This window comes from Argiope bruennichi, chromosome 1, assembly GCF_947563725.1.
Source record: "Argiope bruennichi chromosome 1, qqArgBrue1.1, whole genome shotgun sequence".
In the NCBI taxonomy this organism is placed as follows: Eukaryota; Metazoa; Arthropoda; class Arachnida; order Araneae; family Araneidae; genus Argiope; species Argiope bruennichi.
Genome location: NC_079151.1, coordinates 56,292,176 through 56,310,911, shown reverse-complemented (window position 1 = coordinate 56,310,911; position 18,736 = coordinate 56,292,176). Strand labels below are relative to the sequence as shown.

The following is an 18,736-nucleotide window of genomic DNA, read 5'->3' as shown; positions in this document are numbered from 1 at the left end:
TAATAAGAAATTAAGAAAGTTTTTTTTGTTATTTTTTTAACTGTCATTTCATAAAAATGATGTTTACATCAAAACATTGTCTTTTTAAAGATACTAGTTTTTAACAATAACATTACAATGCTTTCGTTAATTTTAATAAATTTTAAAAAATTTATTTTATATGCATTCCGAATAATATTTTCATTATTGTGATGATCAAACTAATTTCCTTGTTCCATCAAATCATTCAATTTCATGTTTTCATCAGTGTTAAAGTTAGACAAATTGCTGTCTTTGGACATTAGTTCCGAAGTGGTATTTTTTTTCACTTATGCTTCTATTTCTTTGTATAAACAGTTCTTAATTTGCAAGAGAAGCAATTTGTAGCAGATTGATTTAAATTAAATTCATACTTTTTCAGTCTTCAAATAACAAACTAAAGTTTTATTTTTTTTAAAAATGTATTCCATATTGATAGTTTAGCAGCCTAGAAAGTCAATATGCTATTCAAACAAATGCTGTCGATATTCTATTAAATGTTAAAGTATTCAAAATTAAATAGAATTTTTTCAAATAGTTAAAGAAGCTCTTTTGAATAATTACTTTATAATTAATTTGCATATGATGAGAATTCATTTTAGTGTAATTCGATAAAAGTACTATCTTATTTTAGTTTAGTTTAGTATGAGGCTATTTTGGGAAGAATTCGCTATTTTGAAACATCAGAAGAAGAAAAGAACTACAACTTAGCTTTTTATGCTCTCTTCATTGACTGAATAACTAAAAGGTATTTGAAGAATTTTCTGTGTATCAGCCCCATAACTCAGAATATCTTCTATGAAATCGGATCTCAAATCGCCAACCCTGCTTCTATGAAACTGAATCTCTATAACACAGCCATGATAATCTCCAAATTACGATAGCAAATGTGTATTTTCCAGGTTTCTACATAACTCTTGAAAAATAAAAGAAATAGAGAAATTTCTTTTTAATGAAAAATATTTTATTGATATTGTAAATAATATCTTCGAATAATAGTTCAAAGTAGTTGTTTATTCTTTTTTCAATAATTCAAAGTAAATTCTTTTGTGTTAACACTTTTTTAAATTCTAGCATTTATGAATGCGAAAATGTTGATTGGTATGTAAAAATGCAAGAGATTCACTTTTAAAAGACTGCTGGACAAACTTAAATATTAATATCCTGAAATCGAAACATAGTAACAAAAGTAGTCATATGGGGTTTTTTTCCCGAAGTTGTTTGAAAGCTATTTATTTTCAAAACTGATTGCTAAGATATTGATATTTCCCAAAATTCAATAAAATCAGTAATATTATTTTTGTACTCATTTTTTTCATTGCTTTTGTAATGTAGAAACACATTAGAAGAAGAAAAGTATAATTTGTTTCATTGTCTGAATTTATATTTTTAATTCAAAGTTAAGTAAAATAAAATAACATTAAATTTCATTTAAGATTTTTTTTTCATTTTCAATTTCTCCTCCCTCCTTTTGCTCCTTAAGGAAATGCGAAAGGATTTCCAAAAATTTTTTTTTTAAATCATCATAAATATTAAATTTGATATTTTTCTTTTGTATATAAAATAAATTCCTCCCAGGAAATAAATTAGAAATAAAAAGAAAAGATGCAAAAAAAATCTTTTATTAACAGCCTTATTCGTTTGCAAATTAAAAAAAAAAGTAAAATTAGCTTTAGCATTTATGTAAAAACAAATAAAAGGAAGAAAAAGAAATATCAAAGTAAGCTTTATTATTAAAAGCATGTTTGCACCAAAAATTTTTAATTTAAACCAAATGTTTTGCTTATCAATTGCTAATATATAAAAAAGGCTGTTTTCTAAATAGCTAGTGGATTGCAACCGTGCACTTGAGCAATCTTCGCAGCGGCGTCAATACCAACTTTTACAGACGAGTCTATGCCTCGGTTAACCACATAACTGGCCAGAAACGCTCCTGCCAGTGCATCTCCACATCCAACACTGTCCACAACTGGCACATCCTTTGGCACATCGAAGACACGAAGATTATCGTTACCATCATCCACAAAAACTGGTTCTGAACCTCGTGTGACTATGATAATACGAGGCTGAAGAGTTCTGGACCTCGGTAGCTGCTTTATGACTCGGATAGCTTCTTCAACTGCTAGAAGAGAATGAAAAGTTACAATTATATTCAAAAGCAGTTTTATATTAATTGGAAAGAAATGTTTTGCTTATAGGATATGTCGGAATTAAATTGTATCAAAAAAGGCTGTTTGTAACACCAAGTGGAGTTAAATATATTCCGCCTTTTTGGCACTCGACATTATCGGATGCATAAATCCCAACTTCTGTTTTGGTGTCAAACAACTCAGACAGATTTTTTTAAGTGCTTAAATTGATTGATCATTATTGAAATAAATCTAAGCAAAAATAAAAATAAATTCTGGAGTCTAAACTTCACAATATATTTATGTTGCTTTTTTTATACTGGATTGTAACAAAAGTCAATGAGCCGAGGTCTGTACTTTTTATTTTTGTATATTAACGCTGATTCATAATATTTTTACTTCAGTTGGAGTTTATTGCTAATATTTTTCTTTCAGCCATTTTTAATATTTGACATTACATTTTTCTCTTTTTTTAGTGGATTCTATTAGTTTCAATCTTATTTTAGTGATTAGTTTTGATTAGAGTGTTCGTGAAGATTATTGATATGAAGACTCCACTGGAAGAGAACAAAACTTTTAATGCTACTATCTATTTATATCTAAAGTGTACAACACATTTTTTTATTTTATTTCTTAAGCATTTTGGCAATGTGCATGAAATATTCTACAACCACATTCTTTAGTGAATCTGTGACATTCAGATTAGATATATTATTAACTGGATAACAGCATATTTAGCAAATCTTGTAGCTCATAAGAAAATGCTTTAATTAGAAACATTGACCTCTTGCATAAATTCTTCATTTAATTAACAGAGATTATCAAATTTTAAAAATATGCTCATTGTACTTGTGTCTTAGTAAAATGTACCCAAATGTAAATTGAATTAATTATTTCTTTTAGGACATCATTGTTTCCTTCTTTGCAATCACTTTCTCATGAATATTATTTCGCAAGAGAAAATCTGAATAAAACGGAGCTATTGTAAATCAAAGAGAGTTAGTAATATATATTTTCGTAACCTGATATGACATGTTTCATGCGTAGATTCAGTGTGTAATAACTGAATTTGATTATCTCTCTACTTGACCTCTTGACGAGGAACGGACTATAATCTGAAAAATCTTATCTACGATTTTGATGTTAAGATTAGATAATGAAACAATGATAAGATAAGGTTATAAGACAGATTATCGTGGTGATATTTGCATGAATAAATAAATCAACAGACAGTTATCTTGTTTATAGATTTGATCCCAATAGTTCTAATAAAATAGAATGCCCTAGATAACATGAACACGAATGGACGAGCAGGCTTAGAGATTTCGTACAAATTTTACACAAATCCTTCATTGTTATATAAGATATATATATATCTATAAAAGATTACATATTAAATTTCATTCGTCAAACTGATTCTACTTTTGAGATTCACGTACTTACAAATGGATAAATACATAATTCTAAAAAATGATTCTTTTGAATTTAGGGAGGTCTAAACGTGAATTTATCAAATACTTTGACAATAACTATATTTTCTCGCTGGATACTTTGGATATGAGAAAGGAAAGATAAGCCGAAATCAATTATGAGCTATATAGGATAGAATGTCTCCGATCATTATCTAATCCGACTGTTACGAAAAAGTCAAATTTTTAGAATGAATACATTATTTTTCTGATGCTTTCTGAGGTTAATAATTAATTAATTAATTAATTCTGAGGTTAATAATTTATCATTTAGTTCTTCATCAAATTGAATTTGTCAATTAAAAATTTTCTTCAGATATTACTTACTAGTTGATATACTCGACGTTGCTCAGAATTAAGACATTTTCATGCATGATATTTTTAAATTGAAACTACTTTTATATAAAATATAAAAGTAAATAAAAAAATATAAAAAATCCTCTTTTGCTTGAAATGTTTTTTTTTTTTCATTTAAAATAAAAATATTAATTGAACCATATGACATTTAAAAACAATCTATAGCTACTTTTTTCTCTAACCATTCTTTATATTAATAATGGAAATTTTGTTAAAAAAATGTTGGAATATAAAAAAAAAAGGTTATTTTCATTTGAGTGATTGACTTAGTTTACTTTTAAGCCTCGTTGAATCACAACGAGCATTGCCAAAAGTTGTATCGAAATAAAAGAGAAATTTAAGAAAACAATGATAAAATAATTCTCGGTATTAAAAAAAATAAAAAAATTTGTTAATTTCTAATTTATTGAATATTTAATTTATTTTTGTGGCTCATAAACTTGATAGTATTTTTTATATGTTTTATTTAATATGTGTACCAAATTTAATTGAATCTTCTACATTTATTTAAAAGAAGATGTGGTATACATGCATATATGTATTATCACAATAACTTCTATTTGTATTAAGATAAACTTATTCCTCATTATTTAAATTGTTCTGTGAATTTAATTTTATAAATTATTGTCTCATTCATATAAAATTCATCTTTCTCCTAAAATAAATAGCACGGATTAATCATTTGTTAATTTGTTTATATAGAACGTTAATTTATCATTATTTTGTTCGAAACTATTATTTATAAGCTCATTTCTCATTTTTCATATTATCTCATTATTTTATTCTTATTAGTTATTTTCTTATTAGTATGAAATCCATTATTTCTTTTATTTTCAAAATAAACTGTACGAAATAATCGTTTTCAACTCGGGAAAAACTAACAGGATGTCTGTTTCGCACCTGCGGTTTCTGTCCTGTGACTCACCTTCGATATTGCGGTCCCCACACAAGGCTGTTGCGAAGGCCTTCACCTCGACCTCGTTGCCGAAGAGAACGTCCACCCGAGGCATCACCTTCGTCAGGGCCTCGGAGTATTCTCGGCAAATATACTCAGCAGACAGGCTTAGAGAGAAGACCTACCACGGAAAAGAAATTGGGGAAATATCTCAAGAGTATGAATGCAGTAAAAATTATATATAATATCTAAAAAATCGACACTATTGTCGAACTATTAATATTATTTTATTAATATCGAAAAGATATTAATAAAATAATGCACACAGAAACAAGCAAGATTATATATAAATGTATATTAAAAATTTATATATCACAGGTTTTTAAACAGATGGAAATGACATATTTACTACTGAAGAAACATGGAAGCACAAAGGCATCATGAAAATTCTCAAAAAGCATTATTCTTTCGGATTTGCAAGTATTATTAAATCAATATTCAAAAAATAATTTTGATTTCTGGATTTCTTGTTTAATTATTATTCGCTGAAGTTTTGCTGGCGAGTAATAATTAATTTCTTATTTCTTTCCCATTTTTGAAGTAGCGGAAATATTTAAGATAGAAAACAAGTTATGAATTTTCACAACTTTTCACACCCCATTTTGAGTTTTTAAAAATATTTGAATAAATGAAAACATGATATTATAAATAATAGAAGAATATTTGAATATGAAAATATACGAATTTATAATCTCCATCAATACATATGTTATAAAAAATGTTTTTTTATGGCTGAAAAATGATGTAACAGAATATTCTGGCTGTATCTTCCACATGCATTTAAGATCAATTATGTCTGTCACACTAATTGATTGTAAAGACACAATCCGTAGTTGCTGTTTATAATGGCACTTGCCATGGACAAGCTCGCTAAGTAAGCGATTTTAAGCCAAGGGAGCGTCTCTTGTTTTAGTAGCGCCAACTAGGGCCAAGAGTACGTCTTAGCTACTCACGCATCACATTCGCTTGCACAACCCCTTTTTACAAGAGAGGGGGGCTCATTTATAAATCTCAAAGATAGAACAGATGAAGAACACCCATGCCCGAACCGGGACTCGAATCCAGGACGCCCAAATCATGTGGAAGACGTGCTACCCCTATGCCAGGAAGCCGGCACAGAATCTGTATGCATTATGAATAATTATGATCAATATACATGATATACATATACATAATATCAATATACATAAAGTATATACATGATTAATGTTAAAATATCACTGCGATAATTGGCCGAATGTTGCAAAGCATTCACAATTAGACAATGGAATTTAAATTATTCTACTCGCTAAGAGGAAATAGCATGTTGTAAAGTAATAAGTTGATTAAAAAGTAGCATGTTGCATTAATTGTATTCGTCTAGTGTAAGGGTCAGCACACTACTTTTAAGTCCCTCCCTCATTTTTAGAATTATAATTATCCCAAAGGTAATTATAGAGCCAAAAGCCAGAAATACGAGTTATGAAACTCAGTAACTTCCGCAAAGCCATGAGCCAAATAAATAAATAAAATAAAAAGATACCCATTTTCTCAAAGTTACTAAACAAAGAAATTAACATACAATAAATCATTAGCATGTTGATTCGGTGAAAAATGTGTTGAAATATTAAAAGGAACTAATTTTCGCGCAACTAAATATCAATGATCATGCTTTTCTTAATTTGCGATTTCGAGAATCAATTGATTGTTGTCGTTAAATGAAAGGATTTAGAGCCAAAGGAATGAAATGTACAAACAATTTACTTGAAATATCGTTACAATTTTTTTTCTTTTCACTTTATTTATTTACCAATGAGCAGAGAGCCACAATCATGCATTGAAAAAGATACGTGTGTTTTCGGAAACGCACATAGCCAAATGATCAACAAATTGGTCCTGACCAATGTGAATTATTGAAGGTTTTAGAAATGTTAGACAGCAAAAAGTCCTGATTAAACGTGATTTAATAAGTAATCTTTTCTGAATGACTGAGGTGACAAAAGTGATTTATGATATATTCCTTCTTATTTCTCTCTATCTTTCCTACTGATAATAAAGAAGTATGTGCATACGTCTCTCTTTGAGATTGCATATATGCGTTGGCGCTCTACAGGTTAAGCCGTTTGACCTTGAAATATCAAATTTCGCACACGTGCATTTTTGAGGAATGTACCTCAGAGCGATTGCTTTCTGAAAATTTTATTTGGAATTTTAATTAATTAAAATTCTAAATAATAATTATTTAGTTATATTACTATAATTGTTAATATACTAAATGATAATTTTTGAAAGTATTACAAAGCAAAGGTAATTTTTACATCATCTTAAAATTAAAAAACAAATTATCTTTTCAATGATATCAGCTTTTCTCCCTTATTACGTTTTTCAATTTTTTAAAATAATTTTTCAAAAAATATTTTAAGTGTAATAACAATAATATATTTCATTGTTGAAGTGAATCTAAAATCGTATCATAGTTGCTACTCATATTTAAAACTGTTTTTTTCCCATTGTTGATGATCAGGGTTCGAAGATTCCGTTTATTTTCTTATTTCAGCACTTGCCGCCTTTGGGGACCCACCGGTTCGCCGAAAGTATTAGTTAACCTAAAATTTTAATTGATTTTTGCATAGATAACTTAGTAATAAATTTCATAGCAGGTTATTTTTAAAATGTTGGAATAGAAGAAATACATACTATTTGAGAACACTTCAACAATTATGTGATGTGGAGTGGCGTGGAGTGGCGTGGAGAGGGGGGTGCCAGCTCAGGTGTCGTCCTCGTCATCTGACCGCGGTTCAAAATTACGAGGTCCGTCCCAAAATAGCCCTAGTGTTGCTTTACAACGGGATGTTAATATAACTACACTAAACTAAACTTCAACAATTATGTTCATTATGATGTACCCTTCTTTAATTTTCTATTCATTTTCACCAACAATTTGAAGTAAAGTTTTAAAAAGGGGATTGGTTGATTAAACCACACTATTCCAGTTATACGGCTTGTTGAATCGAAGCATGCTCGCCAAAAATGTAAGAGCAAAAATATAAACTTATTCAAGTTTGAAATTTTGAATATATTATAGATATACTTCATGATTTACATAATATATCAGAGTATTATTGTATTAAAATTTCTATGATTCAATGAAAAAAACCTGCGCACTGTGGTGAGAAAACAAACGTCAAGCTAAACAAGCAATAACATGAGTATTTAAAAATATGAGAATTTTATTTTTAGAAAAATCTTTCATCGTCAAAACTTACTTTTTGCTTATTTGCAGTCTTCAAATAGAAATCCATTTGAAAAAAATAAGACAAAGTTTCATAGCTTGATCGTCAACAATAATAAAAAAAAAATCAGGATGAAATATTAGAAGTAATGAGGCAAAATATTTGGGTTTCCTTCACAGCAATTAATTGGATTCGATTGGATTTCCTGAAGCAATATGCTAGAGAAAGAATATGGCGCTGAATAATGATGCATATCATTATGCTTAAAACATTTTTGTACAATAATGTCGAATAATGTACAATATGCTTAAAATATTTTTGTACAATAATGTAGAATAATGTACAATATGCTCAAAATATTTTTGTACAATAATGTACAATATGCTTAAAATATTTTTGTAGAATAATGTACAATATGCTCAAAATATTTTTGTACAATAATGTAGAATAATGTACAATATGCTTAAAATATTTTTTAAAATTTATTAAAAACTGAAAATAAAATTAAAGTCAGAAAAATTGGGAATCATTGAAAAGATAATTTTGGGAATTTTAATATGATGTAAAAACCATTTCGTGCGGTAATATTTTTTTTTAATTTATCGTGGAATATGCAAAAATTTCGCTTAGTTTTTAATGAATTAAAATTAGAAAATTACTCCAAAAATTAACACCTTTCAAAGTATTTGTGTGCCAAGTTTGAAGGTTCTGGATCAAACGGTCTGACCTGTAGAGCGCCAATCCACTTACACATATTCAGTTTTATTATTAGTAGAGATAAGGTATGATTTTAATAAAATTTTTGAAATTTTATGGTATTTATAATTAAAGTTAACTTCAGAACTAAGTAACAGTGAAAAATTTTTTAAATGCGCTCATTGTAAAATACTGCTATTCTTTCCTGCGATATAATTGGTATATTATGATATAGACAAAAAATAAAAAAAAAAAAAAAAAATTAGAGAAATGCATGATACCATAAACCGAACAGTTCAAGACTTCTAAAATAGTGTAACATGTGTGTCTAATAAAATTTGGAATTTGAAATTATTTTGCTAAGAAATCCAAGAAGACGAAGTTTAAATTAAAATATATAGCAATGATTAATTTTGCGGAATTAACTGATCGGCAAAAGCAGCTAATATAGATAATTTATTTTGAAAGCAACATTACAATAAGCATACAACTCTAAATAGGAAGCCATAAATATATTCATACTCCACGTCATACCAACTGCTTCATTGAAACATTTGATAATTATCGATCAAATGTGGAAAAAGTGTTCGAATTTCTGACAAAGATTTAATACATTTCTTGAGAATTCTTTTCTAAAATGTTGTTCATTAAAAAGAAATTGTAATTAAGCTGCTCGATTTTACAAATAAATTTTTTTTATCCACATGATCATCTACAGCATTGTCAGACTTTATGATACATTAAATTAATCTCTTGACTTATCGATTGCACAAAATTTATTACTTACCTGAGATGGCGAACAATTTTCTGCTAAATCTAGAACTACATCAGGAGAGTGACCAACGAAATACCCAACGATAAAAATGCAATGCGCTGTCTTCACTTTACTATAGATATGTTCCAGATATAAATGTTCTTTGGAGAACTTTGCTGAAGCCCCATGCCTTGTGCACATGGAACGCATTCCATCGAATGTCAAGCATGCACACACACCTGTTTTCGCTTTGGGCTCTTTTACAAAAAGAGGAATGACGTCTTCCGACATGAGTTGGTCCCTCAACCATTCTCCATATTCATCACATCCAACGCAACCTATGTTTAAAAGATTTGCCAGTGTTTTATGTCATTAAAATAATGCAATGCAACATAAAGCATAAAGTCACACAATTAGATCCTCAAAGCTAGTGTGAGGATCTAACTTCTTCCTCTATATTTACAAAATACGAAGCGTTTTATTTTTAACTTCGAAATACAGTAAAGGGAATCTTATGCGCATATTACTCATTATCTCTTTGATATTTACATAATTAATATTAAGAACATTTATAAAATTTTATTTATTTACTGATAGAACTTTCGAATTAATCGTGTTAACCCTTTAAAAGAGCATTTTTTTCTAGTCATATTATATTAAAATATTTTAGGCTTGAAATTAGAATAAGAAAAGGGATTCATTTAGCTTATTAGATAAAATTAATTGATAATTAAGTAACAAATCAAGACACATCATTTTGTGTGAAATAAAGAACTAAGTTTCTAAGCATCTAAGTTTCTAAGCATCTAAGTTTCTGTCTTTCTAAAAAAATTTGTCAGAACTTATGCCAACCTACATAAATTCATACAAAGATTGATAAATTTGGTGGGAAGCATACTTCCCACGGCCCTAGAAAGGGTTAACATATATTTGTGTACATGGGAGAATGCACCATTAAGCTGCTTTTGGGCTTAGTCCAAAAATGTGGTACAAATCTAAAATTGCTATTTTAAATTAATCTCTCCGAAAATTTGACTGAAATTTACATATCAAATTTCATTTGTCTAATGTGTCGTATTTTTAGATAATCATGTATACATTGGCAGATGTAGTACCTCTTGATTCCGACGGGTTTAAAGTTATTAGTTACTCTCACAAATTTATTAGTTATTGAAAAAAATTTCATACTAAAAAAAGAATTTGGGAAAATAAAGTTAAAAAATGATCAAATTCTTTGTCGTTGAAATCTGTCATAAATGCTTGACTTTGACAAATGCAAATTCTTAATTTGGAACTGAGAAATACGTTGTGTCTTGTGAGTGCGATGGATACTTAACTTCGAACTGAACTTTGCTTAATTTGCTGATTAACAATCAGTTAATGACACTGAACTAACAAACCAAGAGATTTAGTATCAGAAATATAAATAATTGTTTATTAATGATCATCCTATGATTATTTTAAACATGAAAATATTTCAAATATAAAGTAATGACTGCATTTCTATTAGTCAAAGAAAAATTTTTATCATCATGTTCAAAGCACAAACTCTTAATTTCATTATTCATGGTATTTTAATGTTTTTAGCGACTACCTTGTAATTATTGATCAATTTAAACGAGTGATGTTGATATCATCTGCAGTTCTAGAGGTATTCATTCGTCAAATGAAAAAATTCTTGCAAAGTAAAACTTTTGTCAATATTTGTTTAAATGTTTTCATTGTCATGGTGATTGTTTCAGTTGTCCATTTTAGTACTTTTCATATAAGCTGTAAAAAAGAAAAGAAAAAAAAAGAGAGAGAAAGAGAGAGAGAGAGAGAAATTTTATTTAAAAAAATTCTTCGAGAATCTAATAAATAATTTGGGACACCTCAATTCAGTAAATACACTTTAAAAATTATATATCTGTGACTGACTGTCTTTTTTTCCTTTCGTATGTGGAAGCGATAACTCGAAAATTAAAAAAAGGGGGTTTCAGGTGAATAAAAAATGGTGTGGGATTTTTACACCAAAATTGTAAAAAATCCAAGTTCTGATAAAATCTATCAACGTTAAGAATTACCTTTCCTGAACACATGCTCAATTTTATTCAAAACTATGAAGTGAAATAAAAAATTACTTTACTTGCATTATTTAACTGCATCCTTTATTTTAAATGCTCTAATAAGCCTTAAATAATTGTTATCTATTCTATGTTTTGGTTGATGGTGCAATATGAAGTAAATGATTTTTTATAGTTCCAAAACTACTTTGTTCTAACATGTTTTAACTTTGTTGTAACAATCAACAAAATATGAATGACTTAAGATCCAATATTAGTTATAGAAATGGGCCAAACGGCAAGAAAATCATATTTATCTACTAGTCTTTTCCTATAAATTAAATTTTTGTTTGAATGGATTTCTTTGTATTGTGCCTGTTTAAATAAATATTACAGTTAAAGAATATTATATAGAACATTAAGGACAGCTGTATTATATTATTAGAGCAAAAGGAAAATTTTACAACATGAATTCTTAAATTTTAAGAATGGGAAAACTCAGAGAAATAGGAACTTTGATATTAATTGATTGACAACGGTTTTTTTTTACTGGGAAACTTTTATAGCGTCCACTTCTTTTTAAAGCTTTCAAAAGCGTCTCATTTTCCAATCAATCAGAACTTTAACGGAGCATTTCAGTTGGCACCATCAATTAATTAAGCACGATTCAATTTATTAAATGGTACTGTAACTGACCTATGAAAGCCACTTGTCCTTTGGGTCGCATTGCCCATTTAGCGATCCGAGCAGCATTAAGCGCGGATCCCCCTGCTGACAGGTGGGAATCTGGACTGAGGAAAAGATCCCGGAAGAGAAGGTCATGACCTTCATCTGCCCTCAAGCAGCCATCCTTCTGCAATCCAAACTTTTTCAACAGCGTTTCATCCCTTTCAGCGTAGATGTCCAGAAGTGGACTTCCTATGAAGACAAGGCACACTTCACTCTGGTGGAAGAAAGGAAATATATTATTAAAAGATTGAAAGAGAATTATTTCATGAATTAAACATTCATATTTTCAAGTATAAGAGTTAAATATATGCATATTTAAAAAAAATATATGAAAGAATCAGAATAAATAAAAGGAAAAAATTTTACTGTTCATTCTGTGTTTCAGTTGTTATTAAATTATTGGGACAAGATACTTTATGATATTAATACGATGACTTCACAATAGTATACACATGTGGTGAATAGCTTATAAGCCAGTTAACAGCTTCGCTACCCGAGAAATTGCTTTTGTATCGTGGTCATGTTACTGGGCTGAGAACCATAATGTCCCAGGTTCTATCCTCTTCCATAACAACCGCCACACACCCTTCAGAGTCAGATATGTAAAAATTATCGACTTAACATGTTCTACATGCCTCACATTAAATTTTCAATCAGTCGACCAAAAACAATCTACAGAATATGGCATCTCATTGACTTGTCACCCTCGCTGATTTAAACCATCATTTGGATATTTAGATTGTTTACAATATATTAACCATAAGATAGTTCCCAAATTATCGTATTAGTTAATGGCTGCTTTCCATAACTGTTGCGAAGAGATGAAGACTTTTGAGGATGAAACTTTGATATTCTCGTCGAAAGTAGGGGGAGAGGGGAGAGGCAAACGGTTACCGAGATGGAGGAATTCCACCCTCCTCCTAACTTATATACCCCCCCCCACTCCAATGCCACTTCTCTGTAAATGTAATAATAGTCATTGGTATTTTACTATTTCTAGTTAAAAAAAAAACATTTATAGCATCTTATGTAATTCAGTAACCATACTGAGGATGATAACCAAATTAAAAAGATATTTTAACAAGCTTTCTCTCAGCCAGTGGATAGGCAAAAGTATAAAAGTAGTTTAGGAAATTAATTTACATCGGGAATTCATTTGAGGAAAGTATTAGAAGTAAAAACGAATTATTCTATAAAGTTAATAATATTCATTAATAAAAGGTTTACCTCAGTTTTTCTGAGAATTTTTATTTATGCAAGTGGTTTCCTGCGCATTTATCCTTTCCCGCCATTTGAAAAATTATCCTTCTGAACTATCGAAATGCGTGGAAGCTGATTACTGCAATATTTTAAAACATGCTGCTGCTGCTGCTGCCATCTAGTGAGAACGTTTTGAAACATTTTTGATTTGTAAATAAAATTAAAGTGAAGGGAAATTATATTAACAGTAATAATAAACGTTTTGACACTTGGTATAGTATTAAAACATTAAATAATAATTTAAATTATAAAACAGTGATTTGTAAAAAATATATATATTTTATGTAAACATAGTTCTTTTCTCCTCTTTTTTTTTAAATAAAATTTAGCATTGAAAGTTATGCTATTTATATTTAAGTAATTATTTTTAATTCACGCTGCTTGGGTTTGACACCTAGTAAAACTGCTGAATTGCGTCCATTTCTTTTTTCATACTTAATGCACATTTTAAAAATGCTTAATAAATTAAGCTTCTAAAAACTAGTTTGCTTATCATTTTTTGTTAATATACGATTAAAATGTATAGAGAACATTGAATTATTTTTGGGATAATATTCTGAAATAAAATTTATTAAAACAAATATATTGTAAAAAAATTATTTCGATAAGGTTGAAAACAAACTTGAATTTCTTTCCGCATTATCTTTTAAACAGCGTTTCCATATGTTAATGAATGTGTTTATCTAAATGTAGAACACTGCATTTGAAAATTTTTAGAATACATAAACCCAAATTTGACAACCGGCACTAAGTCAACAATCAAATTTATTCAAAAACAAGCAGATAATTTTTTTCCCGCATAATATGGGGGGGGGTAATTTATTTTAAATCTTAAAAATATTTAAAAGGATAAAACTATTTACGAAAGAAAGTAACAACGGTAAACATTCGAAGTATCAAATGAATTCCATCAAGTTATGTGAAATACAATAAGATCATTTTACCGTTTTGTTAATTTTGAAAAATTTATTTTTTACAATTATCTATATTATCTTTAATTACTATTAGTTATATAATCAATCTAACAACATAAAGATTTTGAAGTCTTTTGTCTAGCTACAAAACAAAATACAAAAACAAAATTACTAACAGATACTTACATCAGCCATGCTGTTCTTATCACGTGGTTCAAAACTTTTTGCACTGCTGTGATAAATTCTTATCTGCTGTCGTGCAACATTATTCGTATGTGAAGTGACGTAACAGGCATAACAGTAACAGTTTCAATTCTTTTTTTTTTTTTGAATTAGCATATCGTTATAAAAAATGATGAAAGTTTTTTTTTTATTGTATGACGATTTTAGTATATACAGGGTGTTTATAAAGTCCCGGACCCATTTTGATGTTTAATAACTCATAAAATAATAAAAATAGATTAAAATTAATAACATAAATGGTTAAATAGACTCAAAAAGTTTCATGACCCTTGTCAATGAACTTCCACGTGTGCCCCCTTCGTCGCACGGAGAATATCAAGTCGATAGTCAGATTCACGCCAGGTAGCGACAAGCATGTCGGCATCCACAGAGCCATTTGCGCACATTATGGCGATTAACAATGCCAGAAACATGAAAGGATGCTTCATCGGAGAACATTATGCTCTTCAGAAAATCAGCAGCATCTTCTGTCCTCCTTAGCATATCTGTTGCAAAGGCCATCCTCCTAGGCCTATCGTTCGGTTCCAAAACTTGAACAATTTGAACTTTGTATGCAAGCAGTCTGAATTTTTTCTTAATAACCTTGTACACCGTCGAAATTGGCATATCCAATTCTGTTGCCGCTGATCTCACAGATATTCTAGGATTGTGTAAAAATGTCTCTCTGACACGCTCAACATCAAAATCACTTGTGCAAGGACGTCTGGAACGTTTCTTATCTTCGATACTTCCAATTTCTAGAAAATTCTTTTTCCACCGCAAGATGCTGTTTTTGGATGGAGGATCGTTTTGGTAAATTCTTCTGAAATTTCTCTGTGCTTGCCCTATCGATTTCATTTCTATGAACCACCATAAAATCTGTGCTTTCTCTTGTGGTGTACGCATTCTCCTTAATATCCACTCGAATAAAACATCACATACAAAAGTACTACATAGAACAAACACATCAAAAGTAAACATAACATTGCAATAGTTGCCAAAAACAAAAGAGAGAAAAATGCAATTAATAAGCAGACAATATTTAGAAAAGTACAGATATTTAGACTGGAAAATGAAATTATCTGAAAATAACCACACGTGCAGACGATATTTACAAAAGTAAAAATATTCAAACCTGAAAAGGAAAATATATGAGTTATTCCATCAATAAATGCCATAAGTTTGTTTATATCTTTATTATTTTACGAGTTATTAAACATCAAAATGGGTCCGGGACTTTATAAACACCCTGTATTATGAATTATTTAAATCATTTGAAAACGAAATTCTTAAAATATATTCCAAAATAACCTTTGAGAAATTTTGAAATTCCTTTCCTAGTTATCATCTACTATTCAAGATATATTACGAACAAAATTTGCTAGCTTAAGGTTTCATAGTCTGCCCTGCAAGTTTTATAATGCATGTCTTATCACGCAATTTTGCAGATGATGTGTCAACTTGTGTGAAATAAATTTATGTATTTAAAGCAATAAAAAATAAAAGTATAAATTTCTTGCAACTTTTCTTACAATCATTATTACATTTGAGTGTTGAAATATATAATATTGCAACGGCTACGAGAGTGATATATATTATTTTATACTTATTTTTATTTCTTACATAAAAACCTACTTAAAGCACGTCAATATTATTGTTTTAAAAGTTCTGTCAGTGATACTTATATACTGTTTTTTATACACAGCTTATGAGTATAGAGCTGCACACATCTTTATTTATTTTGATAAAGATTAGTTCAGTAATATCTGCTTATGTATTTTCTTAGTTTCAATTCATTTTTGAGTACAACAGTACAACAGCAAACAACAATAGAAAAATACTGGGTGGAACTGAAATAAACGACTCTTTGGTAAGCATTATTGTGCTCTATGAATCTTTATCTGTACTGATAATGAAAGCGAGTGTGTGTATATATATTGGCATTCTATAGGACAGGCATATGACTTAGAGCCACCAAATTTGGCACGTTATACTTAGGAGGGTAGGAAAATCGCGCCTCGAAGCGTTTTTTTTTTTTTGGAAATTTTAAAACGAATTCTAATTAATTACAAAAATAAGCAATGTTTTGGCGTTTTTCCACGATAATTTTTAAAATTATTCGAATGCAAAAATGATTTTTTTATTTTATCTTAAATTTTTTTTAAAAAATGTCTTTTTAATATAATTAGTCTTTTGCCATAAAATATTTTTCTATTATTAAACATTTCCAAAAATATTATAAACGTAGTTTACAACAATGCATTTGATTGTGGAAGTGAAACTCAAATGTTTTCATACCATTTCTATTAATATTCCGTTCTGTTTTTTTTTTTTTTTTTTTTGCATTGCTTACAATAAAGATAATTTTTTTATTTATTTTACTATGCTGATTAAGTTTTAGTACAAGGTATGCTTTTACTAAAACTTTTGGTATTTTGTTGTTCCAAGAAATAAATTTAGAATCAAGCATTGGTGAAAATTTTCTAAATGCGTTCATTTTTAAATACTTCTATCTTTCCTGTGATGTAATTGGCTATATTTAAACAAAAATGGCATAAATATTAAAAACACCATGTTCTATGTTAGTCAAAATGTTGTTTTCGAATCAATTTAAGAATAAAGTGAGATTTAGGTTTAAAATACGAAATGAAACACACTAAAATATCACCAAATAAATAGATAATTTTTTAAAAATTTCAAAATAAATAAATAAAAGATGACATAAAATGACCCAATTTATCATACAAAAGTATATTTGACGTAAAATACTTTTGATTTTAATTAATTTGTTCAATTAATTTTAATTTCATCTTTGTTTTTTTATCTAAAAAAAGAAATTAGTTTTTAGTTCAGATACTGCTATTCCTTAGCTTCTCAAAACAAAATTATCAAGAAATAAATAAGAAGAAATTACATTCAAATTAATTGATTGTTTTTTATTCTTTACTCCTTTTTATTCAGATTAATCCAACCATATATATAGTTCTCCTCAAATTTTCTCTTATCAAATTAAAGGCAGAGATGCAAAGGGCTACAAATTTGTAATCTTATTTTCCTAAGTTAATTTTCTTGCAAGGAGGAAATTTTAGACAAAAACTCTTTTTCTTACCTAAGGAAGCTCTAAATCTAACTTGGATAACTCTGATGGATTCTATATCAGCGAATCACAGATGATATTTATTTGTGTTTAGATGTTTTTGGCAACAAAAGTAAAGGACCCTGGAAATTCGAGAATCTTGGCGGTAGTTCCGTTAAGACTCGAATTCCATTATTTATTCTAGAACATTCGATACCCTTTCATGGGAAACATAGAAACAAAGTAAGTCGTGAAAATAAGAAAATAGTGGAATAGAGAGGTACGTCCAAATGAGTAATTAAGCGAAATTTCTCGTTGATTATTAATGAGTTGCCACTGAGCACTGTATGATCTTGTGATTGATCTGCTGTTTGTACTTCTGTTTATTGCAAGCGCTGCTTTAGTGTGCATTTTGACTGTGTTTTGCTCTTGTGTATTCAATGCATAGGAGTAACGCGTCGTTATCCCTTACTGAATCTTTTGGTCGTTTTACCGCACACTCGCCGGATTTGATTCTCATTAAAAAAGTACTCTACTACCTGCTAAATTTCTGCTTGCTATACACCTAAGAATCACAAATAATTGACCACATATATTTCGGTTTCGTGATTTGAAAGCAATATAAAACTTATTATACATTTACCATCTTCGTAAAATTTCCACGGATTTGTCCACAGATCCAATGCACTATGTGCAAGTCCAAATTTCAAATTTTTATTGCAATAATACCGATCTTGGACTCCTCCATTGCTTATTTGAAGCCAATTTTTATTATCAACAAGACACGACACTACTAATGATAATAATTTTTTTTAAAGATAAGAAATATGAAACGCTTATCGGGGTTCCAAATTATCGTTGACACTTATTTTTAAAAAATACGCCGCGATATGAAAATAAACG

The 18,736-nt window shown here is 29.0% G+C and overlaps 1 protein-coding gene across 3 annotated transcripts; it reads right to left on the bottom strand.

Moving 5' to 3' along the window:
* Positions 1-1,731: 1,731 nt before the first annotated feature.
* On the bottom strand, positions 1,732-18,615 carry LOC129972379 (adenosine kinase-like). 3 transcript variants are annotated; one of them, XM_056086881.1, is made up of 5 exons: positions 18,477-18,615; positions 12,329-12,575; positions 9,624-9,928; positions 4,899-5,049; positions 1,732-2,140 (listed from the first exon to the last, which is right to left on the bottom strand). In XM_056086881.1, the coding sequence occupies exons 1-5, from the start codon at positions 18,477-18,479 to the stop codon at positions 1,836-1,838; spliced, it is 1,011 nt and encodes a 336-aa protein (XP_055942856.1). In that variant the 5' UTR covers positions 18,480-18,615; the 3' UTR covers positions 1,732-1,835. The 3 variants fall into 3 exon arrangements, with proteins under 3 accessions (XP_055942856.1, XP_055943469.1, XP_055943525.1); XM_056087494.1 differs by having other exon boundaries at positions 1,732-2,137; XM_056087550.1 differs by lacking the exon at positions 18,477-18,615 and adding an exon at positions 13,589-13,726.
* Positions 18,616-18,736: the final 121 nt, after the last annotated feature.

What these genes read in the sequence shown, in the direction of transcription:
- LOC129972379 (XM_056086881.1), bottom strand. An exon ending in AGGACAAGTGGCTTTCATAG is followed by an intron (nt 9,929 to 12,328) that starts GTCAGTTACAGT and finishes TTTTAAACATAG; the next exon opens with GTTGCGTTGGATGTGATGAA. An exon ending in AAAATTGTTCGCCATCTCAG is followed by an intron (nt 5,050 to 9,623) that starts GTAAGTAATAAA and finishes TTTCCGTGGTAG; the next exon opens with GTCTTCTCTCTAAGCCTGTC.